General features: G+C 44.3%; 1 protein-coding gene across 3 annotated transcripts in view; it reads right to left on the reverse strand.

Moving 5' to 3' along the window:
• PEX1 (peroxisomal biogenesis factor 1) overlaps positions 1-26,820 on the reverse strand; it is a 793,672-nt gene that overhangs the window by 615,028 nt on the left and 151,824 nt on the right. For all 3 annotated transcript variants that reach the window (XM_086941864.1, XM_086941865.1, XM_086941863.1), the window contains exons 4-5: positions 21,780-21,894; positions 20,904-21,673 (exon numbers count right to left, since the gene is read on the reverse strand). In XM_086941864.1, the coding sequence (XP_086797990.1) occupies positions 20,904-21,673; positions 21,780-21,894 (885 nt within the window). The remainder of the gene's footprint in view (positions 1-20,903; positions 21,674-21,779; positions 21,895-26,820) is intronic.

The following is a 26,820-nucleotide window of genomic DNA, read 5'->3' on the forward strand; positions in this document are numbered from 1 at the left end:
AAACTTCCTTCACCTACGCGTTTTGAACAGTAAATGTTCCTGATCACGGTAGTTACAAGTCTCAAGAAACTGCGTAGATTAGAGTCGAGGTATATTATCGACCTCCACACAAAAACACCTTGGGGTATGAACAGTGGCGAAGATCTGATGGTACACATTGGTACATGAATAAACTGTATACTGAAATTGCAAGATGTGGTAAATAGATCGTTACCTGCAGATCTGTGTATATATATGTATATATGTACATACGAATTAACAGGGGCGGACCTTTTTCTAATGAAATATATTTTTTCTTTATATTTACTTTTGGATTGATGATTGAACCGTGACATCTCTGTAAATAAGATATGAAGTCATGAGAAACCTTGGTGGGCCTTTGACCGCAATAGTATGAGATATATGAATTCGATTTAATGACTTACTGTAATGGAAACCATGAAATATAAGAGAAAAATAATGTATAAAAATGTATAGTAATTATAAATAGTATATGGTCGATTTGTTTTGATAAACAGACTTGAATACATGTAAGGAAGGATAATGGCCGATACATGGCTCAATTTTGTTTATTTGCAAATCAAGTAATTCGATATTAAGTACGAAAAATGTACACGTGATGAGGTTACAATTTATGTACATTCACTTTTCGATAATACTTGTGCAAAGAGTGGTAATAATGCATGTTTAAAATATAATGTGCATGTAAGCTGATTACATCTTTGTAAATACTCACCACTTAAAGATGGCGCTGGTTATTGTCAGCAAGCCAGCAGTCCTTCCTTTACTGCAAGGAGTGTTTAAAAACATGGCCATGTCTTGGGGCCATTGACATCGAGAAAGGCTGAATGCCGAAACGCGAGGGCGTCTGTCTTGTCTGAAAATAAAAGCAACCTTGGAAAAATACCCTGTGAGTGCGGATAATTCTTGGTTCGAAAACAGGAGAATTGGAGCAGAATATATATATATATATATATATATATATATATATATATATATATATATTCTCACTGAAAAACCATAGGTTTCAGCCGCGTTATAGTTAGGAATTAGCATTTAAAAAAAAAAACATAGGTTTCCCATATGTTATAGTTAGCTGGACATTTCACTCATACAAAACCATTGAAATTCCCCCTTATAGTTAGTTCAGGTAACTAGAACTCGCTTGCCCGCAATGCACTGCTGATGATGTCACATATTACATCACTCATGCCATGGTCAGTGACATCACTCATGACATCACTGATGACATCTCAAATGACATCACCGATGACATCATCCCGTGAATGTGTGTCTTTCTGAAAAATAAATATTTTTTATATATGTATATCTAAAGGTCGATGGAAGAATAAATCAGTAAATAAGTGTCTAAATGACCTGTCCAGGAGGGCAGTGAACAGCTTTGAAACTAAACTGAATACATTAAATTAAAAATGACAGAAGCAAATGAATGTTTAACAAATTTAGAGCATGGAGAAATAAGACAATGCCGGATTAATGGAGAATAAGAGAGAGGTGTGCCAAGGTGAGAGGAAACCACATATCGGGGACCAACCCCTGTGTCACATGCCTTGTACATTCCCAGCATGTGAATGTCAAGACCCTCCCCTTCTGACTCAGTACCCAACTAAACTCTGCCTATCATTGCAGGTGGAAGGTCCAAAGAAAACAGTGTCATCTTGATGTAGAGTAACAAGAAGAATTGGCTTATCTTCCAGGAAGGAAATCCCTATCTCTACATGAGTTACAGCCACAAAGGCCCTTGGTCTACGATGCTGCTTATTTGATCCTCTTTGTTGGTCGGTATAGTAGTCCAGGTCGGTGGAGGCGGCATTTTGAGGATGGGAGGAGTTTGGAGATTGGGTGGGGAGGGGCAGGCTGTAAAGGACAAGCACACTGGACATCATATCTCTTGTCCAATGAGTGTTGCATAACCTCTGAGGGGCTCTGAGTTTCTGGTCATAAGTTACTTCAGTTACCAAAGATCGTGGGTGGTATGAGGGAAGGACAACAGATCAATCATGGAGGATGTTATAGGTCAAATGAGAAGGCTGACTCTTGGGTTACATTTCACAGATCTGGGATACAAGGTGAATTAGAGTACATATGCAGTGGAAAAAGGAGAAAGGATTATGGTATCAGCAATCTCATGGGGCTCTTTGGCTATTTTCTCCAGAATTAGTGGTCATGGAAGAGTAGCAGTGATCAGTTGAGGAGAGAATGCTGGCTCAGTTGTGTTGCAAGGGTGTGCGAGATGTGATGTAGTGGGGTTGGTTCTGTGTGCATGCTATTGGTGGGATTATTTGCAGTGTCTGTCAACCCACCTCAAGGTAATGGCAGAAGCACTCAGGCTTGGAGTCTTTCCTGGATGTAAAATGGGCAAACTAGTATCATCTGGTGCAGTTTTTCCTTAGCACGTTGGATCTTTTGGTTGGATGTCAGAGTGTGTTAGGAGAGGTTGGGCCATGTCACATGATTTAGATTCACACGATTCTAAGTGTTCAATGAGGGAGGTCAGTATGGATGACGGCTGAGCAAGGAAAGGCAGCAAATCGTGCACAGGTGGAAAAGAGGTGCAGCACACGCTTCAGAGGCAGAGCAGTTAGAAAGAGAACAAGCATTTGCAATGCAATGGTCTCGGCATCATTAAAAGGTAGAGCTATTGGCATTGCTCATGACATTTTTTTTTCTTTAAATCAAAAGATTCTGCACTCACTACTCTGCACTCACTACTCTGCACTCACTACTCTGCACTCACTACTCTGCACTCACTACTCTGCACTCACTACTCACTACTCTGCACTCACTACTCTGCACTCACTACTCACTACTCTGCATTACCACTCTGCACTCACTACTCACTACTCTGCATTACCACTCTGCACTCACTACTCACTACTCTGCATTACCACTCTGCACTCACTACTCACTACTCTGCATTACCACTCTGCACTCACTACTCTGCATTACCACTCTGCACTCACTCTGCACTCACTACTCTGCACTCACTACTCTGCACTCACTACTCTGCACTTAGCACTCACTACTCTGCACTCACTACTCTGCACTCACTACTCTGCACTCAGCACTTACTACTCTGCACTCAGCACTTACTACTCTGCACTCAGCACTTACTACTCTGCACTCAGCACTTACTACTCTGCACTCAGCACTCACTACTCTGCACTCAGCACTCACTACTCTGCACTCACTACTCTGCACTCTGCACTCACTACTCTGCACTCAGCACTTACTACTCTGCACTCACTACTCTGCACTCACTACTCTGCACTCACTACTCTGCACTCACTACTCTGCACTCACTACTCTGCACTCACTACTCTGCACTCACTACTCTGCACTCACTACTCTGCACTCTGCACTCACTACTCTGCACTCACTACTCTGCACTCAGCACTTACTACTCTGCACTCACTACTCTGCACTCACTACTCTGCACTCACTACTCTGCACTCACTACTCTGCACTCACTACTCTGCACTCACTACTCTGCACTCACTACTCTGCACTCACTACTCTGCACTCACTACTCTGCACTCACTACTCTGCACTCACTACTCTGCACTCACTACTCTGCACTCACTACTCACTACTCTGCACTCACTACTCTGCACTCACTACTCTGCACTCACTACTCTGCACTCACTACTCACTACTCTGCACTCACTACTCACTACTCTGCACTCACTACTCACTACTCTGCACTCACTACTCACTACTCTGCACTCACTACTCTGCACTCACTACTCACTACTCTGCACTCACTACTCTGCACTCACTACTCTGCACTCACTACTCTGCACTCACTACTCTGCACTCACTACTCTGCACTCACTACTCTGCACTCACTACTCTGCACTCACTACTCTGCACTCACTACTCTGCACTCACTACTCACTACTCTGCATTACCACTCTGCACTCACTGCTCTGCACTCACTGCTCTGCACTCACTGCTCTGCACTCACTGCTCTGCACTCACTGCTCTGCACTCACTGCTCTGCACTCACTGCTCTGCACTCACTACTCTGCACTCACTACTCAGCACTCACTACTCAGCACTCACTACTCTGCACTCACTACTCTGCACTCACTACTCTGCATTACCACTCTGCACTCACTACTCACTACTCTGCATTACCAGTTGGCTTAAGTTCACTTAAGTTATTAAAGATGAGCAAACAGGAAAGGAAATACCTAGGTACTTCTCATGGTGGCAGCGTGGTGGGGACGCTTGATCAGTTTATTCTTAGGGCGACCTCTGTACCGAGCATCTGTTGTCTCTGGTCCCGTTATTAAATAGGAGATCTTCCCTAGGGACTATAGCTACAGCTCGCTCGCCAGCTCATCAAGATGTAATCATTATTATACCATCGACTAATATTGAGGTTGGCGTTGAAGTTCCATATCCCCTTGGAACACTAGAGGATTCCCCAAAATCGCCACTGACCCAAAGTAACATTACAGCCAGCGTCTCTACACGTGCATCTGCCACATCCCCAAATAAAAAAACCTCTACCAAATGATTAACTCTGGAACCGGCAGTAAAAAGGAAGCGGGGAGGAGGACCACAAAGGCCTTGTAGAGCAAAAGTGGCAAGGTCGAACAAAACCCGTGACAGTGTCTCACCCGAGGAGGGCAGTCCTATAATTAATGCCGATTTGGTTGATGGTGATACCAATTATGCAGCGGGAAATGGTATAACTCGAACTGTGATTTAGAACAGTGGAAGACATTTGAGAGTATTTTAACTACCTTGCTATCTCCTATTACACAAAAACTAACCAAGATAGAGGAATGTTTGGACAATTACGAATCTCTGGTGAGGTCAAGGTTTGTTGTAAAAAGGGATAACATCTGCAATACACACACACTTGGATCGACAAGCTTTTATACCCAACGAGCTGCAAGCGAAACCTATCGTGGGGCGGGACTGAGAAAACGAAACCTATCGTGGGGCGGGACTTCCGTTTTGTGAAGCCCGCGCCCACGGAGTGCCTGGAGGAGCACCGAGGGAGAGCCCTGCGGTCGGAGGGCCTTTGACCGGTGAGCGGGGCGGGGGGGGGGGAGAGAATGCCTGTATGTCTGCGTGTGTGTGTGCGCGACGGCGGAGGGGTGGGGGGCGGGGTGCGACGGTGGGGGGGGGTGCGACAACGGAGGGGTGGGGGGGATGCTCGGTGCACGTGTGTGTGTGTGTGTGTATGCATGCGACGCCGGGGGTGGGTTCGCTGTATGTGTGGGTGCGTGCGTGCATGAGCGCTCGTGTGTGTGTCTGTCGCTGTTTCTGCGCATGCGCGTGTGGTGTAGCTGCTTCCCAGGAGACAGCAGCTGAGCGCGTTCGCGAGCGCGTGGCCAGCGGAAATCGCCTCCTTGAAGAGGCAATGCGCGTGGCCAAGGCTGTCTCCTGGGAAGCATAGTCCCTGACATAAGATCTCGGCGGAGACGCGCTTCCGCGCGTTGACGCCGAGACCTAAAAAAGGAATTAAAAACCTACTTTAGCCGTTGTACAGCGCAAACTAACGCTTTAGTTAGAATGGGAGTCCCCAGAAATTATGTGCTGAAGAATCAACAGACACTTACTGAATACTGTACCTTGCCCCTCGCCCACAAAACTGCCTCGGAATGCACTTTTCCTCTAAACAGATGTCCACATGTCCCGGCAATGGTTGTATGTCCCAGAATTTCAGAAAAGGAGAACGGCCCCACAACTCCAAGAAACAGGGTTCATTATACAACAATGTATCAACAGAAAAGGATCTCTTGGAGGAATTAACAATCAGATAAATCACACTCCACTGTCTTCGCAATCATATACTGCTTACTGCCAGTCTTAATATGACCCAAGAGGCAATTGTATGAAGTCTGTTTAACAAAACATCTGATAAAAACAATTGTACAATTATATAAAATTCATGTAATCTAAAATATTTAATGAGAAATATATTGCACATACATTAAAACAATATATCGAGAGAGACGTAACAGACATACACATTTGTCATTCAGAAAGCTTGTTAATTTGAAGGAATCCACCATTAAAAGATTATAAGCACTATTTTCCTAATAGTTAATTGTTCCTCAAATTTAACAACATGGGGGCGTCCACTGTTGTCAAATTTGAGAAATATATTTCTCATTAATAATTTGAGATTACATGAATTGTATATAATTGGAAAATTGTTTTTATATCAGATGTTTTGTTAAACAGACCTCATATAATTCCCTCTTGAGTCCCTTTGAGACAGGCAGCAGGCAATAAATGATTGCGAAGACAGTGGAGTGTGATTTTTCCGATTGTTGATTCCTCCATGAGATCCTTTTCTGTTGATAAATTTATTGTCCCAGAATATAGACTTATTCTCTCAGTCCAGATAGTAGAATATGCCCCAGACGGCACTTCCTCACTCAGTATAGAGGTGCCCTAGGACTACATTACATTTTTCACATAATTAGCTATCAGAAAATGTATGCTCCCATTCAGTTGATATGACCTCACAGGTCTCCTTGTCAAGAATATACTTTGTCTCACAGAAATACCACCAGACCACATGCTACACAATGCATTACTTAGCAGTTCGCACATCGGACCAGTCCAAGAGAAAGGATTACTTAATGTGTGCCCTCCAAGGCTTATATAGGAAGTACCAGTGACTATCCACACTGCTAGTGGGTGCGATGGGACATCGGGAAGGTGATACATGGTCAAGGAACAGCACAATTTTAGATTGTTGAGGCAGCAAGTCAAGGAATAGCAAACAATGAGCCCCCTACACCTTAGTAAAGTGTAGACAAGTTCTAGTAACATTACGAGGAACAATAGGAGGCTGGGTGTGGAAACTTCAACTACGCCATGTATCTGAAGATGACCAGCCCACTGCAGAATAGCAGTGAGGATTCACATCAAGATCTTCTAAGGGATTCTCGTAAAAATGCCTATACAGCAATTTTCAATTAGATGTTCCTCTGGCCACATTCGAAGACAAAACCCATTTAATTTCAAACATCTTCTAGCACTCCAACTTGCCCTGCACAGCTTTTCCTTTAATTTGTCTCTAAAGTCCTCAGAGAAACGAAGATGTGCAGAATGCTATTCTGAACTGATGGTCACTCCAAGTGATGATGAAGCAGGTTCCTGATTGTTAGACTTGTTAGCCTTAGGGTGGTTTTCCCCCAAACTTTTTGCCTCCCTCCTCCATTTTTGCTGATCTCAATTTTACTGGCCTTAGGACTGCTAGCAAGTGTTAAAGTGCATATAGTCACTTGTGAACACATGGTAATTCGGTCTTATCCCCAATTGGCATACTTAATTTATTAATAAGTTCTTAGTAAAGTGGTATTACATGAACCTAGGCTATAAATTAAATTATACTATTATGCCTTCAGCACTTCTTGCGCCACTCACCTAAGTAGCCCTTTAAACATGTCTCAGGCCTGCAATTGCAGCCTGTGTGTGCAGTTTTAAACTGCCATTGCAACTTCGCAAAATGCACCTTTTTGCTCGACCCAAAGCTTTCTTTTCAATACATATGTCATCCCTATTGTAGGCCCAGGACAGTCCAGAGGGCAAGGTGCAGAGATATGTACTTGTATGTTTTACATGTCCTGGTAGTAAAAAATTCTTACATTTGTATTTCCCTACAGCAAAGCATACCTCTCCCACAGGATAACATGGAAGGTGCCTTATTACATTTAATAAGCTCTAACTTTTAAACGGGAACAGGTGACCAGTTCATGTTTGGTGTCTTTGGAATTGTAATGGGAAATCCTCTCTTATGGTATATTCAGATTTTAAATAACAATTTTGAAAATGCCCCTTTTAGAAATTGGTCTTTTTCCTGAATTGGCCATTTAGTGCCTGTAGTTTGTCTCTGGGTCACATGAGTGGGTGTAGTGGATAGTTGGGCTTGATGTATTTCTCCTAGACAGCCGCACACAATCTAGAGCTTAGGTGTACCTGGAAGGATGGGAGGGCTGAGATGGGCACCGGCCTTACACTTTAATAGTCTGTGTCCTGCCCCCACACAAAGGGCTACATAGCCCCTGTAGTTATCCTGGAGACAGGGCAGGGGAGGCAGGAAACGAGTGCACTTCCAAGGGAAATCTCTAGAAGCTTCTCCCACTTAAAAAGAGGCACCTGATATAAATATTGTACCTCAGACACCAACTCTTCAGTAAACTTCTGGAGATGTGGAGACATGTCCACGAAGGAGGACTGCTGTGCTGCTGAAAGGACTGGCACTCTGCTGGGCTTCTGCCTTGTTGGACTACTGCCTAGCTGGACTGTTGCCCTGCTGCCTACTGCATGAGTCAGAGGGATTTGCACCAGTGCCTGAACCCAGGACTCCCTGAGTGGCTCCAAGGGCTAGTCAGCTGGCCTCCTATACAGAGTCACAGGGAAACAACAGGCTACCAACCACCTGAACCAGTACCCAGATCTAGCAGGAGTAAGCCCCTCACCTCCAAGTGCTACTCCTCAGGTTCTGGCCACTTTCTGTGGTCTCAGTGGAGCTGAATTGAAGTTTCAGGGGTCTTCACGAGCAATAACGGGCCGGTTGGAGCCAAAACCTTGTCGCTCACCCAGCCCGCCAGTACAAACTTCAGTCAACCTGACCATTCGTGCCACAGCTTGGACCACCCACAGATAACGCCGGAGCGAAGCTCAGGCCCAACAGCCTGCGATGACGACAAGATCTTTGCACTACAGCGGCGACCGTCCTAGATACCAGGCCTGCTCTTCAAGCTACATCGACGATCGTCCCAGACACTTCCCTGATCCTCGCGTCCCCCTCCACTGCGACTGGACTCTTTGCACTTGTCTGAGAAGGTACGTTTTCAGCAGGACTAACCTGGTCCCTGTATCAGACATGCACTCCAGGTCAGCCTGAAATTGCAAATGTCTCCCGTTTCCACAAACCAGATAGCTGCAAGTGGCGCTTTGGGCTTTATGGTGCTATCTTCAATTAAATCTTTAAAATAACATAAGTCTCCATATTAGGGAAAAAACTAAAAGTCCTCATTGGTCTAAGGTACAGGATATTGTAGATAAATATAAAGTGGTTTTAGAGCAGCCAGGTTGCTGGCTGTCTACAACTTTTTTTTCATGGCAGGCAAGACTTAATTTCTTCTGTTCCTGTTAGAATATTGACATGGAATGTAAACTGCCTTAGGGTTCTGAGTAGACAGAGGAGAATACTTCAATATCTGAGGCAATCTCAGATATGATATAGTTATTCTCCAAGAAACCAATGTAACATATGAGGAATGGGATTTGATTCGGGTCAAACGGAGATGGATGGATTCGGTCATTCTTAATTTGATTATTAAGTACTCACAAAAGCAACTTTGGGGGATATTAAGGCAGATTCCAAGGGCAGGTGGATCATGCGGATATTAAAATTCCAAATGAATGGTTCACTTTAGTGGGCTATTATGGTCCAAACAGTGATGATGAGGGACCGTTGAATGTTATTTATAGCCATCTGACTCCATCAAACTTCCCCATTATTATGGGGGGTTATTTTAATATTCTTTTGAATCCCCTTTTAGATAGATCTAATGGGGTCAGGCTTGTCCCTACAAAGATGGGTTCCTTTCTTAAGATCATGATGAAGGTTCTGGGTCTGATAGATATCTGGAGGAAGATGTATAATGGATTGGGTGGTCCCTTGGATTTTACGCTTCATAATAAAAAATAGTCATTTTTCTCAAATTGTTTTATTTTTTTTACAGATATAAGACTTTTGAGCCGTACAGTCTCTGTAACCCATATCCCGGACCATCTCTCCGACCATTCGGCTGTTGTATTAGAGCTACAAATGTCTAGTGGTATGTCAACTAAAAGGTGGACATTTGATAGAACTCTATTCTTAAATTCTCTGTTTATCTCACGCCTGAAGGAAGAAACAGTCTTTTTCTTTGAATCTAATAAGGACTCAGCATCATTACATGGAATTTGGGATGCTTATAAGGCTTTTATAAGAGGCTGCGTAATTAGTTTGGCAGCCAATACATTTAAGGAGTTTAGAAGGAAGATTCAGATATAGGAAGAAGATATTTCCAAAGCAAGGAATGATAGTAGTACCCATTTGGATATGAACTTGAGGGGTGGAGAAAGCAGCAGGGTCTTAGCTAAAAGACAATTACTATTAGACCACTTAGACGACATCACCAAGAAAAAGCGGGTGGCGAGTAAACTGGCCAACTACGAGAGTGGGGAAGGATGACTTCTTGCCTGGAAGTCTCGGATAAATCAGACTAGGAATTTAATAAAAGAAGTAATTTTACCCGAATTGGGTGAGATTTCATCTGATAACTCTAAAATAGAACAGGCATTTGAAGTTTACTTTCAGGACTTATATACAGAATATAGCTGTCTCAGGATTGCAAATTAAACGATATATCGATGATATACGACTACCCTGTCTTACAGAGAATCAAACTAGTCGGTTAAATCAGAAGATCTCACTGATAGAACTTAAGTTGGTGATGAAACACTTAAAAAAGGGACGGGTAGTGATGGTATCCCTATTGAATTCTATATAGGGCTGATAGAAGAGCTAGCCCCCATACTTCTTAAATTACTGGACGGGATTTCCTCACATAGGTCTGAGAAACCCAAATCTTGGGATGAGGTTGCTGTCTCACGGATGTTAAAACCGAACAAAGACCCTAGAAAGTGTAACTCATATAGGCCTATCTCCCTGCTGAATTGCGATTATAAAATGTTTGCTCAAATTCTAGCAGGGAAGTTGAATCCGGTAATGGGCTTTCTGATTTACCCTGTCCAGAAGTTATTCATTAGGGGTCGTCAACTTCACGATTTGACTCATGAATTAATATATAGAAATCCCCACTACGAATAATTTCCCCCTCACGACTTTTGTGTTTGATGCCGCCAAGGCAGTCAATAGGGTGAATTGGTCTATCTTAACCTATATGGTACAGAAGTTCGGATTAGGAGATCAGTTTGTTAAAGCTATTAGTAACATCTATAACACCCTCACTGCTCGACTAATAATTAATGGCTATCTCTCAAATTCAATTAGGTTAGAGAGGTGAACAAGGCAGGGGTGTCCTCTTTCCCCTCTTTTGTTCGACCTTTATATAGAGCCCTTGGCCTGTAGCATTAGAGTTAGTCGCACCTTTACTTCCTTTGAGTGGGAAGAATGGGAAAGTAAAGTCGCCCAATAAGCAGATGCCTTAAGGATGTTTTCTAGAGACTCCCCGCTATCTTATTCTGTTTAGAGGAAATTCTAACTAATTTCGGAAGGGTCTCTGGTTATTTAATAAATGCCCAAAAACAGATATTATGACTTTGAATACACTGCCTAGCAATGTGATAACTAAACATCAAATTCTGTATTTAGGTATACAAATATCACAGAAAATGTCTGATCTCACACAAGTAAATCTTGATTAAAAAAAGAAAGAAATGATTGTACTATTAAGATCTTGGGTTTGCCTTCCACTGACTAGACCGTTCTAACTTGATCAAAATGTCTATCATGCCAAAATTTACTTTTATTTTTGATTCAATCCCTCTATATTTTAATCCTTCTTCCTTGAAAGAGCTCCAGGGCCTCATAAATAATTTCCTCTGGTCTAACAAAGGGGTCAGGATAGCATGGAGGAAGCTGCGGTGTGCGAAGTTGGAGGGTGGCACTGCTGCTCCTGATCTACGATTTTATTGTTATGCCTTTCAATTGAAGAATGTAAGGTCCCTTTTGTTTAATGCTTCCTGTTTCCCCCCACTGTTTCAAGCTATGGTTAAAAATACTCCTCAAGGCGGAGATGGTTGCCTTTTTAAGTTTGGACAACCCAAATACTTTAACAAGATTAAACTTAAGGTATTAAGATCTGCCTGTAAAGTCTGGTATTATACAAGGAAGACTCTAAAAATCTCTTATTATAGTTCTGAGGCCTCCATTTGGAACTCTCCAGGGACTCCTACCTGTTTAAAGGATTGTCTGGCAACTCTGCTGTTGGAAAAGGGTATCTTTAAGTAAGGCCAACTTTTACAAGAGAATAAACTTTTTCCTTGGGAAGTACTTTTAAACATCACCCATCAAAGACTCTCAAGATTTAAGTTTTACCAGTTATCGAGTTGGGCTGCCAGATTAAATAATGAGGGGGAAACAAATGGAGATTATGAATTCACCTCACGGGGGACCCCTTCGTCAGCGTAAAGAGGTCTCCAAATGGTATTGGTTGTGGATTAGGGGGGAGCCTCCCCTACAACCGATGGAAGAACCCTGGATGAAAGACCTGCCTTTGTCCAACTTAACATACTTATGGCAAGTATAGATGCGCACTTTATGGAATGTGGTCAAAACTGCCCATCTTAAAAGAAACCATATGTTCACACTCCATAGGGCGTATTGGACCCCGAAGAGGCTCTTGAAATTAGGAGGAAGTCGGCGGAGGGTCTGCCCGAAGTGCGCCTCTGATGATGCAGATGATATACATATGTTTTGGCAGTGTTCTTCTATCCAGGGCTTCTGGTAAGATTCTCACAGAGGTGATGGGGAGAAAAATTAAGGTAAGCCTGATCTTGGTTATCTTTGGGGTTTTTCCGAGGAAACTCAGAGTCCTAATCTTTCTAAATTACAAGTTTCTTTTTTATTTTTATTAATTTTGCTTGCATGAAGGTAGATACGCATAAAATGGATCTCCCCTCAATCCCCAACTATATTAAAATGGGTCTCCTCTGTGAAACGTATTTACACACTTGATCTTGCGAGTTCATTGACAAGGAATATTGCAATTTGGGGGATCTGGAATAAGTGGGTCAATAACCCAAGTTAAATCTAAATTTAATGTTGTGAATATATAAGACCCTGGAAGTTATAAAGCAGGGTGTGTATAATCTTCCCATGGAACGGTGGCAGTTAGTTTTGTCGGAGCCCCTTTGATTTACCAACTCGGTGGTGTCACTCTATTCAGGGGGTCTGAGAATAAACTTATGGCTTGCCTATAAACCTCTTACCTATTGATAAATGAGAACCAAAAAAATAATTTACATAGCTCTGGTTCTATTGATTAGATTTTTAGGTCTTGCCTAGGCAGCGTTTACACTTTATACTGATTGGATTTTTAGGGCTCGCCTAGGTATAGTTTGCACTGTCTCTTTCAGGCATTAAATATTGCATTTAACCTCTGCCCATTTCACACCCATGTTTTCAATTGGCTCCTTTGTCTTTTGTAAATGTTTCTTTGCCATCTGTTAATTTGTTTACTACTCCCTCCTTAGTCCCTCCCTTTCTACTGTTGTAACCTCTCATTATGGCTGCCCCTGTTACAAGTGACCTAACTTTGATTGTTTTATTTACAATTTGTGAGCACTATTTTGTTACATACTTTTTCTTAGATGGTGTTTCCGGCATGACATCTATGAACTTCCCTGACCGCAAAGCCTCCTCCTGAAGATCCCGGTCGCTGAGCTCCACCCTCAGTCTGGCCACCATATTTCCAGCACTGTCTAGTTGGTGTTGCAGGCATAACATCTATGGACTTCCCCGACCGCAATGTGGGGGCTGTGCACAGCGGCTCCCTCCCAGAACTAAAGAAAAATGTAGTCCCAGGTTCGCCCGTCACTGCTTGTTTATTTTGGATTCCCTCCTCCTGCTTCCCATTATAAGCACTTCCAGTTTGCTTCCGTTACAAGGCTCGTATTACCTTTCAGCCTCCAATGGAAGACATGAACTAACAAACAACCAATTTTAAATCAGGTAACCAGTGCTGGTACAACATTAAAGTAGAACTTTTCCTTTTACTTGAATTCAAAACACAAAGTTTTCACTGTAATTACTTTTTTACTACATACAGAAATAAAACCAAAATGTAGAGATTTTCATCAGCAAGCTCAGTTTTTATTTTGTCCACGTTGTGTAGTGTTTCCAGTTGCAATTCTTTATTTTTCTGTTTTTAATGGCGTGAGAGTGATTCTCCCAGCAGCCTTCAGTGATCTAATGCTGCTCATAGGCCACTGTAAGCGTCTTCAAATACTGACAGCACCCTGGGCTGTCGCCTAGGATTTTTTTGGCACTATTGGGGTGCCTCCTGAAATCTTTTACACACCTGGGTCATTAACTTTACACAGTTGAACATACCTAGCTTCACAAACTGCACAATGGGGTCATGTTGGCTTGTTTCTGAATAAACTCTACCGCAGTGTTTAGTGCACAGTACCTTTCTTCTGTCTTTAGGTGTGTCGCACCTATAGAAGATTTTCCACCTAAGTGAGAACACTTTGGTAGAGGATGTTCTTTGCCAGGTCATTAACCCTTTAATATATTACGCAATGAATGGTTACTCATCACGGTGGGGCATCTAACTCGACCTGGCGGATTCGCAGCTTTCTCCCTCACCTGGGATGTTTGCCCTATCCTAATTGGTGAAGAAACTTGTGCTCTCCTACCAACCTCTGCGCCCTTGGCTGACTCCATGAACCACACACCTCTCCAAGTGCCCTGTCGGAGTTAGCTGCAGCGCCTCAATCTTCCTACCCTCCCGTTATCGGTGCACCCCTAAAATGATTCACTGGGGTACAGATTTCTGCTGTGGCTCCTCCCATTCTCCCAAGGTCCTGTCTTTCACCCTACAGTGTCCGTGCAGCTCCACTTTCTGTACCTTTCCCTTATGGCTCCTCTTTCAAAACAGTTTTAGTTGTCCCCTCCTCTTCTGGGGGGTGGGGGCGGGGGGGAGGACTCCCCTTATTCTGACAGCGATTCAGTACCATCCCCCTCCCTTATTTCCACCCCCTGCTGTCGGTGATGCTGCCTACTAAAATGTTGCTCCCCTCTGTACCTCTTCAGTTGGCGCCTCTCTGGCCCAATTTGCAGTTTAAACGTCGGGGTTTTATTTGGGTTAGCTTTTTCCAAGGAGACTATGACGTGGCCTTTGCAGAATTACATCAACCGTATCCTTGCTTGTGCAACCAGTGTTTTTTTTATACGTTTTATGATAGCTCTGTAATTGAATAATCTCAGATAATCCACTTGTTCTTAGGCTAAGCTGGCTGGTTGAGCCCTATGCAACATGGTTGCATACCATGCAGAAATCCTACCATCCATACTAACCTGGTGACTGCAGAATTTCATGTGGAAGAGGTAATAGGAGAAGCGTTTGGGATGATCCTACTGGAAGCAAAGAAGGCATTTAAAAGGGTTTCCTGGCTATTCTTCTGCACCACACTGGATGTCATGGGCTACTGTCTAAAGTATCTTGCTAGGAATAAAAAGTTTTATGAATGCCTCTTGGGGAGGCTCACCTTGCCGCTACACTACGGAGCAGGGATATCGATCCTGGACCCTTGCACTTGCCCTTCTGTGTGGGTTTCTGGAGACGGCGTTGCTGCTTGCGCTGAGGACAGAGGGCGGAAGTAACAAACTGTGTCTGTGGACTTTGTGGAGAGAGGGAGCACAGCAGTAGCCTCAGGGGTGGTGCGCGGCAGGGACTCTGTTTCCCAGGAGTCCCTGCACAGCCAGGAACATCGCGGCAGCGCCCCCTGATAGCCACGCACCCTGCCTGCAACGCCCCCTACTTTAACAGCTCGTCCAACGTCTCGCTGGACGCCTATGGGGAAACGCTGCGTGCGGCCAGGTCTTGTCTCCCTTCGTCGGTCTCAGACTGCTGAGACGACGACTATAGTTCTCACTGGCGAGAACGCGCTTCAAGCGCGTTCGTCGTAGGCGAGACCTAAAAAGGACACAAAAGTACAAAATGAAGGGTGTCCTTCGGAGACCTATTATAGCAGCCGCAGGCACCCTTCTGCTCAATTGTTAAAGTAAAACCAGATGGATAAGACAATATATTTGGTAACATATTGAGCCTAAAACGACACATTAAAAACGTGTCCTGCGAGTTGTACATCAGAAATAGATAGGGTTCCATACCCTCACTATTACTCACAAGACAATGAGCAGTTACTGATCTCTTCGACAATTCAGAACCTGTTCTGCGAAATGCAAACTTTTCTAACAACAATTTTTTAATCTGTAATTTACAAGAGGTAGAAATTATGTTCGGGTTGGTAAAAAGATCCTTCCGGTCTATATTCTCTAGCGTAACCTTGACATATTTTAGCCACGGGATTTGCAACCCCATGTCCCTTTGTAAGCAGTCTGCTACAATTGCTCTACTTAATTCTGCCTCAGGATTTTCCCAAATTCTAAGCCATGCTATAACGGGGCTCAGCTTTACCTGATCTACAATGTAAGGGTTTCCCAGTTGGCTGTGCGCAATTGCCGCTGGGGTACTCTGCAGGATTTTTAAGATCCTGCGGAGATATTTGTCTTCCTCCAGCTACAATTGTTTTGCATCCCCTAAGCCCAAAACATCTGCTCCATACAGGGCTTTTGCGGTACTTATGGAGCCGTATAAATTCATCACCTGTTCTGGGGACCAGCGGCCCAGCCTTCGGGCAAAATTTAGTATAGCAGCATTCGAGGAAACCAATTTTGAACAGCATTCCTCTATCAGGGTTTTGAATTTTAGTGCCCCATCAAATAAAAGTCACAAATAGGAGAAAGTCTTCACCGTTTCTAAAGTGTGGGTCCCTATTTTGTATGCAAAGTTCCTGCAAGGCTTTTTACCTGGCAACATCACAAAGGACTTGCTTAAGTTCACAGACAGATCTAAGCTGTCCATGAATTTTACAAATCCGTCGATCAAACATTGTAAGCTCCACGGGGTACGGGCAAGCAGGACTGTGTCATCCGCGTACAGAAGTACCGGAATATGACGCGTTGCGGCTTTTGGACAGTCTGTGTTCAGGGCAATCAGAGTTCCCTCAAGGTTATTAATATAAAGTGAGAACAAGAAGGGAGCAAGGATAAAACCTTGCCTCACTCCGCTAGTGCACGGAAAGGGTTCGGTACTCCCCCCTCCATGCTATAGCGGACCCTGGCAGTGGTGTTCCAGTGTAGTTCTCTAAGAGTGTTAATCAGTCCAGGGTCAATTCCCAGGTTGCTCATCATAGCCCATAGCTAGCTCCTGTTTACATTGTCAAATGCCGCGGCCAGGTCCATAAACCCCAGATAAATAGTTTCGCTACTGGCTTTTGTGTATTTGGCGACGAGCAAGTAAAGGTTAAGACACTGGTCGCTAGTTGATTTCCCTGATCTAAAGCCATACTGGGTGTCTGCTATAGTCTGGTGCTCTTCTGTCCAATCCAAAAGTCGGTCCAATACTACCCAGCCCAGGATTTTGGCAGAGACGTCGATCAACGATATCGGTCTGTAGCATTGAGGATTGTCCCTACTTCCCTTCTTAAATATAGGGACAATTGTGGCTGTAGACCAAGAGCGGGGCAGCCCAGTTTTAACAGCTGCATTTAGGACCCTCGCCAAGATTAAGGTCCATAGGGCCACATTGCTCAAATAAAAATCTGGCGGGGTCCCGTCAGGACCTGGGGCTTTATTACGGGTGAGACCTTGAATTGCCTTAGTTATTTCTGCGAGGGAAAATTCTACTTCCGAACTCCATGTGCCATCCCAACCCCCTTCTGGGTCCGTATCATGGGTATGATTGTAAAGTCCCTGAAAGTGTGTCAACCATTACTCAGGGAGTATGTTGGTTCCAATCACCGAGGCACTGCTGTCCTGGAAGCATGGCCTATTAATTATCCTCCAGAATTCCGTCAAGTCCCTTTTCTCCCCAGCCTCCCTCAAGTCGGCCCATACTTCAGCTTGAGGGGCAACCTTTCTCTGTTTTAACACAGTTTTGTAGGTCTGTCTAAAAAAGGCCACTTTTAATTTATCCCTAGAACTGACTTTAAGACTAGATTTTAAATCTTATACTGCCCGAGAGCAGTAAGTATCAAACCATCTTGGCCGAGTTATGTTTTTCCTGGGGCCTTTTGCTTTCATTAACTCATCAACCAAGTTGGTTATAGACCCAAACGCCATGACCAGGGAGCACCCCTCTATCAGTGGATCTAGGCATTCTTCGATCTGTCTTTTCCCCTTTACTATTAATGATTTATAGAGAGCCTGAGCATCGATTTTCGACCACCTAAGCTGTCTCCCCTGATCAGTTGCCCTCAGGACGGTATCTACCCGTTTACTCCTCTTGGGACAACCTCTATACATGAGTTCCAGGACTAAAGGGTTATGAAGACAAATCAGTGATTACTGGGAGCAATTTTGGGCATAGATGACAATTTAAATCACCCATCACTATTACAATTGGTTCTGCCGCCCCTTTCCTATATTCTAGCTCCTGACTGAGTCTATAATCTAATTCCTGGAGTACAGCATTAGTTACTTTTACCGGCCCTGTGTTATAGATGTTAAATATCAACAACCTCAAACCATTCCCTGAAAATCTTGCCGCCTGGAGAGTATGCGATGTCCAGGATGGGAGTGTCCAGACTCCTTCTAAGTTTAAGTCTATATATAGTGCTAGCCCTCCCATTGCCATTCCAGCTCTAGCTTTTCGTGCTGGTACAAAGAAACATTTGTAACCCGGTATTTGGAAGGGGGTACTATCAACCGCCCAGGTCTCCTGGACACTTATTATTTGGAACCCACTTAATTGATTCCGCCAGTCTCGGTTGTCAAATTTCCCCACTAAGCCTGCTACGTTCCAGGACATTATTTTTAGCCCTCCCACAGATCGTTGTACGAGCTGTGCTCCCAGGTTATTTAAGGTGGAACCATCCCTCATTAGTGACATACCCCATTGTTTCCCCTGACCTTGCATTAGTTGGAGTTTTTCGATCCCCCACTGCTGATATTCCCCTAATACTCCCTGAGAGATAGGTTCAACACCCTCCTCCTCGGCCGTGTGATTTTGGGGATCTCCTGACCTATTTAGTCAGTCATTTTCATCGAGGGACAATAAGGGGCTGAATCTGTTTGTCCATTCTGCCAAACCCCATTCATTGGAAACCAGACCTTCCAGAGTGTGGTTCCTTGCCCTGGCCACGTCTGGGGCCCTTCCAATTCTGCCAAAAGTGTACCTAGGATCATGTGTGACACATTGTATTGGGTAAAAATATCCTAGTGGCAATGGTCGTATGGTGCTAGTCTGGTTCATATTACCATTTTCCAATATATATTCCACTAGGCTAGTATTCCTGAAGTTCACTATAATACAATTGCCCGCCGTGTCTTTACTCCTACTACCTATCCAGTTTACTCTTCTGACATGGAGAATCTCCCCGCTTTCCTTGCCAGACAAAGGCCTGTTCACATTTAACCAATTAATTATCTTATTTTTTAGTTCTGTATGCGACTCTTTCTGCTCTGGTTTAAGTTCTGGTACCCCCACTAGAACAACTACGTAGGGGCACGCTTCAGGGGGTATGTTTATGTTTGGTAAGGAGTTGGTAGCTCTTCCATTTGTCTCTCGACGTGTATGATGTGTCTCTGCCAATCTAAGGGTTGAGGGGTTCCTATTTTGTGTTTGCAACATAGTTGTTTGGTTTTGGCCCTCATCTGAACCCTTGTCCCCTACTTTCTGCTTATTACCCAGCTCCGCCTGCAATGGAAGAATTGGAGGGGCATGAATTTGTTCAATCGTGCATTGTTCATTGCTAACACAGTTGTTATTAGTGGGGGACTGCCGATCTGGGGTGGTGTTTGATGGAGCAGGGTTGGCGAGTGAGTTGTTATTTATAGTGGAGCCCTTTGTCCTTCCCTGCTTGTTCAGTTCATTTGTAATTTTGTCTAACCTACTGATTAATGGTTTAATCTGGCTTGCAATGAAAAGTTCCAGATGTTTTTGGAGATCTATTATTACTTGAGCCATCCACCCTGGAGGAGCTGGCTGGTATGTCGCTTCTACTTCAGTAACTTCCTTCATTCATTTTTTTTTTTTTTTTTAAAGAGGGACACTCATGCCGGAGGGGATATCACAGCGCTATGGCAATCTATGTACCATATATGCTGTGTAAGGCAGAAATAGAATAATCATTTTGGAAGAAGGCAATTTTTTAAAGCTTTTTTCTGAAACCAAGCTAGTCATCAGTACAGCCATCTAGAGGCGGTAATCATTTATTCTCGTCATAATACGCTTTCTTCTGTCCTAATTCCGTTAGACCTTTCTGCAGCTTTTGACACAATGGACAACTGCATTAATCATTTCTCTCTACTCTTGGAAATTCAGGTTGTGCTCATAATTGGCTTTATTCAAATCTCACCATATGCAGTTTCTCGGTCTGTGGAAGAATACCTTTGATGAGATGTAAAGGTTAGTTAGTGTGAAACTGTACCACGAGTGGTTCCCTATTCTTATAATATTTATAAGATATTCTGTTGACCATTTAGGTGGTGTTTCTGTCCACCCACAACGCACCAAGCAGACAGAGTGGAGACACTATAAAGTAAACATCACAAGAGTTTGACTGGTTGTCGCCAGCCAACACCAACCTTTAGCCTGCCTGATTTGGGTAGTCACTGTGAGGAAAAGAGTTAAAGGCATTGACCTGCCCAATGCATTTAAGACACCATTATTAGAAGAAAATGAGCAACAACTTCTAAGAGATTCACAGGTCAAGTACATTGCCTATGCAAAGGGCCTCAGAGTCACAAGTGGGATAAATATCCTTGTTACGCCTTTAGTATGTGCTTTCAAAGCATATTTATAGCAAATGTAACCATCCTTTTTCTGGTACCGCATTATGTTGGGAGTTATCTGTGCCCTATCATATACCAATTCCACTACAGAGAAAGAGGAAAAAGCACCTTCACTTCACTGCTGAACAACCTCTCATCCCAGGTAAGCTCTGCCTTTTTCTACATGTTTCATTTGTGTTATTACTGATGTGAACTGCATGCAATCTTAGAAATATTTTGTTACCATAGTGTCATCTGTTATGTCAAAAGTAAAGTGCTTTGATATACATAAAACTGGAATATATTTTACTTCATGGCCACTAACCCAAGCATGTCCAACATGCATAGCTCCATTTCTAGCGCTGTAATTTATTTCATCCTTCAGGTCTTCAAATCCGTGCCACACTATCTTTACTGTGGAGGTGTGGCTAGCCTTCCGCTTGCCATTTTGGTCAGAATGGTTATTGCCCTGGAGCGCATCATTTTGCTTTTTCTTCTCAGCTAAGTCCTGCTTTGACTTTTCCTGCTGTTGCCGTGGAGAAAGCAGCTTGGTCACCTTCCCAAAAGTCACAGTGACAGGTGGCTGTAAATGTGCTGGCTCTATGTGCCACGGAAACACGTGAACAGAGTTGAACAGATCATACTCAGTTGGTAAAGAAGATATGCTCTGTCGAATGTGAGATCGGCACTTGAACACTCTGAACACTGCATCAAGATGAATAAGGCTCAGGGAGGTCATTTCAAATGGAGTCACCTCATTTTTGACCAATGGATTTTGTAGTGTCCTCTCCGAGCGTCCAGAGAATATGCTACCTATCAAACCCCAGATGCTTGGGGGAGTATTTACATCCGTTCCATCTCTTTGGTTGGAAATATTCTGTCCTTCTTCGCCCAAATTGGTATAAGGCTCGTTTGAAGATTGTGCCATGTGCGCTTGTTCTGAATCTGTATTATTTTTACTAAGCCGTTCACGCAAAGCGTCAGATTGATGGGAGGACTGCCGCAAGTCCCCTTCTGGTAGGCGCGTTTTTGGAGTCACCAAGAGTTCTGTTAGAGCCTCGAGCCTTCCATAGGGGGCCGCTGGCTGAAGCTCCCCTGCAAGAACAAGGACATATTAGCTTGATTCCACTTGAAATGCAAGGATTCTAGTAGCATCTAAACATTCTTAGTAATTGGACAGTATATACATCACACCACTTACCAATTTTAATAAAAATGCAAGTATGTTGCTCAATCCAAACCGGAAATATTCCACTTGGATACACTATTCGGATCTGATCTAAAAGAAGCCTTTCAAGCGATAACGCGTGCAGCTCCTAAAAAGAAAATTCGATTTTTATTAAAATGCAATAAACACAAGTGTACAAAAAGAACAGATTCTTGCGTTCATAGTAATTGGTGCCTTCACAGGAGTATGGCCCAGGCTATTCTGACACAAAGAAAACTACAGCTCGATACCGGGCAGCAAATAAAACTCTAACCCCAGTTTGTGGCTGCATTTTCAACCAAAAATACCGGAATCCTTTTAGCTTTCGGTTGATCTCAGAGCTTTAAGCTGGGCACTGGTCCAAGACCCTGCACTAATATTAAATAATCAGTCACAAGCCAATTCAACTTCTAATCTGGACATGAATGTACCTAAATGACAGGGATCCATCCCCTATGCAGTTTAAATGCACATTAGAAAACAACAGGCAATTTTTTAAAGTATACTTTAAACCCTTACAGAGCATCTCAGCCAGTTAATATTAAATGCACTGAAAACGGCAGAGATGGGCATGTAGCTCTTTTTTTTTTTAAAGATCTTTATTGAAAACAATAGACCACAATACACAAAACAGACAGCACAAAGCCCCTCCACTTGAAAAACAAAGAGATACAATGTATTCGTGGAAACCCAAGAAGCCAATACACATATAATAATCATGATACAGTCATAACATCCACTAAATATACATTAAATGAAAGAAATCTATCAAAGCTTAATTGAGACGTATAAAGCAAAAGCGAGTTCCATTACATGGAGGATTAAAACACATGGCTAATACAAAATAGAATAAAACGTTGCTAAGTGTGCTGGGATGCGTGGCGTCAGTACAAAAAACATGGCGAAGAGCAGCGCCCATCATCCAGTAAGTCAATCTACAACCGGGGGAGCAGTTTGGGTAGAAGCAGCCTGTGAAGTGGGGAGTGTTCGCTGCAAGTGTGTGCGATAAACGCACCAGATGTCCCTGGGCCTGGAGGTTGAAGTGTAGCGTATAACTCAGATTGTACGCTGCAGTAAACCACGCTCCGAAGCCAAGCAGCTCTGGTAGGACGAGATCTTGCCCCCCCCATAGGAAAACGATCTTGCGTTTAGGCAGGAGTAACGCTATCGCCGCAAAGCACCTATAGCAAAGTTTGATGCCGTTAACCAGCACCAGTAGACCCAGTTTCGGGGAAGTGTTGCAAAGATCCCTGCCAATATGCCAAAATGTGGGGACAGGCCCAAGCCATATGCACGAAATTGGCGTCTAATGCATTACATTTGGGGCAGTTAGTGGGTTTGGAAGGGTCAAACTTGGCCAATTGTTGAGTGGTTATGTAAATCTAATGGACGAATTTGAAATGAAGCAATTCATGTCTGTGGTTGGGGGATACTTTGTGAGTTTGCTCGAGGCAATAGGTCCATTCTTTATTGGTCAGTGGTTATCCCAAGTCATCCTTCCACCGCTGTCGGGTACCCCGATCCCTCCCCACCCTAAGCGGCAAACACGCTTTATACAGTTTTGTGACCAGATGTGACCCAGTGTCGTCAGCAATGAGAAGCAAGGGGGGGGGGTGAGGGGCCCGGAGGGAGGAAAATTTGGCCCGTAGTGTCCCCTCAAGTCCATCCACATTAAAGGAGTCCACACCAGTCAACCCGGGGAGCTGCGTCAAATCAGACAATTTATATGCCTAGAATAGGGGGCCGAATGTATCTAAGTCCAATTTGGAAAGAGTGACTAGGACCCTCTTTTCTGTGGTAAGGGGTACAAACGATTTGTGGGCCAGTGGGAGGGCAGGTGAGTAAAGAGGGCTAGACCCGAATAACAGGTTGAGCTTGCGCCAAGCCCAACACGTAGTAGCCAAGGGCTGAATATCCTGCGAGTCAAGGGGAATTCCCCCTGGGAGCAGCGATGCAAGAGGAGTCAGGGCAGCCAATTCCTTGTCCGCTTTCGTGTATGGTGTACGATCATCTGGATGGAACCAATGGTGCACAAATTGGGCCTGTGCTACCAAGAAGTAGAGTTGAGGGTCCGGAACTGCAAACCCTCCCCGTGCATATGGAAGTGTGAGAGTGTTCTAGGCGACCCAGGGTCCACGACCAGCCCATATAAACCTGACAAGGAGGCCTCGTAGTCGAGCAAAAAAAACCATTGGTGAGAAGGATGGGAATGGGGCGAAAAAAGTTAAGAAAACTAGATAGCATCTTCAATTTTAAAAAGTGCAATGCGACCAGCCATGGAGAGAGGCAGATGTATTCATCTTTCCACCTGTGAGGTAAGTTGGTCTACAGCAGGGCCATAGTTCAACTGTATAACCTGACCCTTGTCTCTGTGAAGATGCACTCCAAGGTGGTCTCCCGATCTACCGATAACGGGTATTCCGTCTCGTCCGCCACAGCTGCGTTCGTGAAGGGAAACAACACTGATTTCCCCCAGTTCATCTTAAGATCTGACATGGAGCCAAACCATTAAATTTCGTCTATGAGTTGTTGCAGGTTATTTTTGGGGTGGCGGACGAAGCGCAGAACGTCATCTGCATACAAAGACATTAGTAGCGGACCATTTGGGAATTGCAGGCCTCAAAACACTTGTTTTTCCTGGAGATGTCGGACCAGGGGGTCCATTGCAATAATAAACAATAGCGGGGACGAAGGGCAACCTTGGCGTGTGCCACGCGTAATTAAAATGGGAGGAGATGAGGAGCCATTGACCAGGAGGCGGGCCGTGGGAGAATAGTATAGCAGGGCGACGAGGGCTTTAAAATTAAAAAGGAAGGCCAAGCTTGCGTAATGTCGCCATCAGGAAAGGCCACTCGAGGGAGTCGAAGGCCTTCTCCGCGGCTAAAAACGCGACTGCCGCTGGGGCTCAATGCGGTTAATAACCGAAAATACAGTTCGAAGATTGAGGGCAGTGGTGCGATGGGGTATAAAACCGGACTGTACTGGGGACAATATTTGGTCTAATAGTAAGGAGAGATGAGTAGAGTGCATCTTGGCAAGAAATGCATTGTCAAAATTAAAAAGCAACGACAGGAAGAACAGTGCGTGGGGTCTTTCCCCGGTTTAAGTAACAAGGAGATAGCTGCCTCTCGCACAGAGTGGGAGAGAACACCCGACTCCAGTGCCACAGCGTACAGGTCCAGGAGATGAGGCCCAAGACTATCCTTATAGGCTTTGTAAAACACTCCTGTAAGCCCATCAAGGCCCGGTGCTTTTGAAATTGTGAGTGCGTCTATGGCAAGCGAGATCTCCTCAACTGTAAAGGTGTCTGCCCAGAAAATTGGCCTGACCTTTGGTGAGCCAGACCATAGCAACTTCCTGTAGATATGGCACATGCTGTGTAAAATTTCCAGGAAGCGTAGTTGAAAAAAGGGAGCAGTAGAAGGCCACCAATTCTGCCACAATATCGGCATCGGAGGTAGTAGTCATCCTGTCATTGCGTTTAATGGACGTTATATGTCCAGCCCCTTTCCAAGGAGAGATGCCTCCCTGTCGGCATGTTCGTTGAAGTCCAACAGGAGGGTGTTGCGCCTAGTCTTTATTTGCGGGTCTGGGGACGACTTGTCCAGTGACGCCAATTCTGCTTCCATCGTAGCTAGGCTACTGCAGATCGAGCGCAACACGCCAGCCTGTTTAGAAATGACAATTCCCCAAATAAACGCCTTAAAGGCGTCCCATAGAGTGGAGTAATGGGCCACTGAGCCGGTATTAAGATGGATGTATTCCGTAATAGCCTCCTGGACTTCCGAACGGAAGACCTCGTCCAGTAGAGCTGAGGATGGGAAAGACCATCTACACTCCCACCCAGCCGAAGGCGGGATGTTCAAACGTAGAATAATAGGGGAATGGTCCGATAGCTACCGGGGCTGTACGCCCACTCCCTCAACCCAGCGACACTCAGCAGCTGTAGCAAAAACATAATCTATGCAATTGTGAATAGAGTGGGGTGCCGAGTAAAACGTATAACCGGGCGCTAGCAGGTGATGCCTATGCCAAACATCACGCAGGTCCAGGGAGCGGATCAGTTCGCTGAACACCGCGCCAGACCGGATCTTGGGGCTCGCATGTGGATTGGAAGAGCGAAGGCCGTGATTAAGCCAGAAATTAAGGTCCCCCAACAAAAAGAGAATATCGTAATCATAGTGGCTCAGTAGGGTGTGTAGGTTGTCAAAAAAGTCTGGGTCGTCTGTGTTTGGGGCATAGATATTTAGGAGGAGGACCGTTTGCCCCAGGAGTGTTCCTTTGATCAATAAATAACGGCCTTGCGGATCTCCCGCCTTGTTTCATAGTGTAAAAGGGAGGGAGCTGTGAATTAAAGTACAACCCCCTGGGAATATGTACTATAGCTGGCGAAGAACCTGTTATAACCCCAGGAAGAAGCAAAGGGGGGGAACCCTGAGGGGGGGAGGTGGGTCTCCTGTAGAAAGGCTATTTTTACCTAATGCCGTTTTAAATACACCTGGACTAATTTACACTTCTCGGGTTCTTAAGCCCTCGGATATTCCACGTGAGCAAATTAACCCTCACCGCGGGGGCTATCGCTATATCCAATGAGAACACAACTTATATGCGCAAAGCTAGCACACTTTTGTCCATGTAGAGGCAGTCAACATGGGGAACACGTGCAGAAATAGACCAAGAAAAGAAAATATACAAAAATTCCAATGGACATGTTACTTATGTGTGCACAACCAGCATACATTTCTCCATGTGGAGGCAATCAGAAATAGGAACTGGTACACAGATTTACAAACAACATAATATGCACAACAACAATCAATAAAAAACAAAACACACAACATATTTCTCAACTCCCTGACTCCCACCCACCACCCACACCTGAGCCTGAGGGCCCCAAGAATTGGATCCCTCCCTGAAAATCCCAAAAATACAAAAACTACAACAAATCCCACAAAAGAAAGATTCGGAGTCATCCTAAGGGGCGCGGGCAACACCTCAGACAGCCGATGCCTACAACACTGAAATGTATCCTTGA

This window comes from Lissotriton vulgaris, chromosome 10 (assembly GCF_964263255.1).
Source record: "Lissotriton vulgaris chromosome 10, aLisVul1.2, whole genome shotgun sequence".
Classification (NCBI taxonomy): domain Eukaryota; kingdom Metazoa; phylum Chordata; class Amphibia; order Caudata; family Salamandridae; genus Lissotriton; species Lissotriton vulgaris.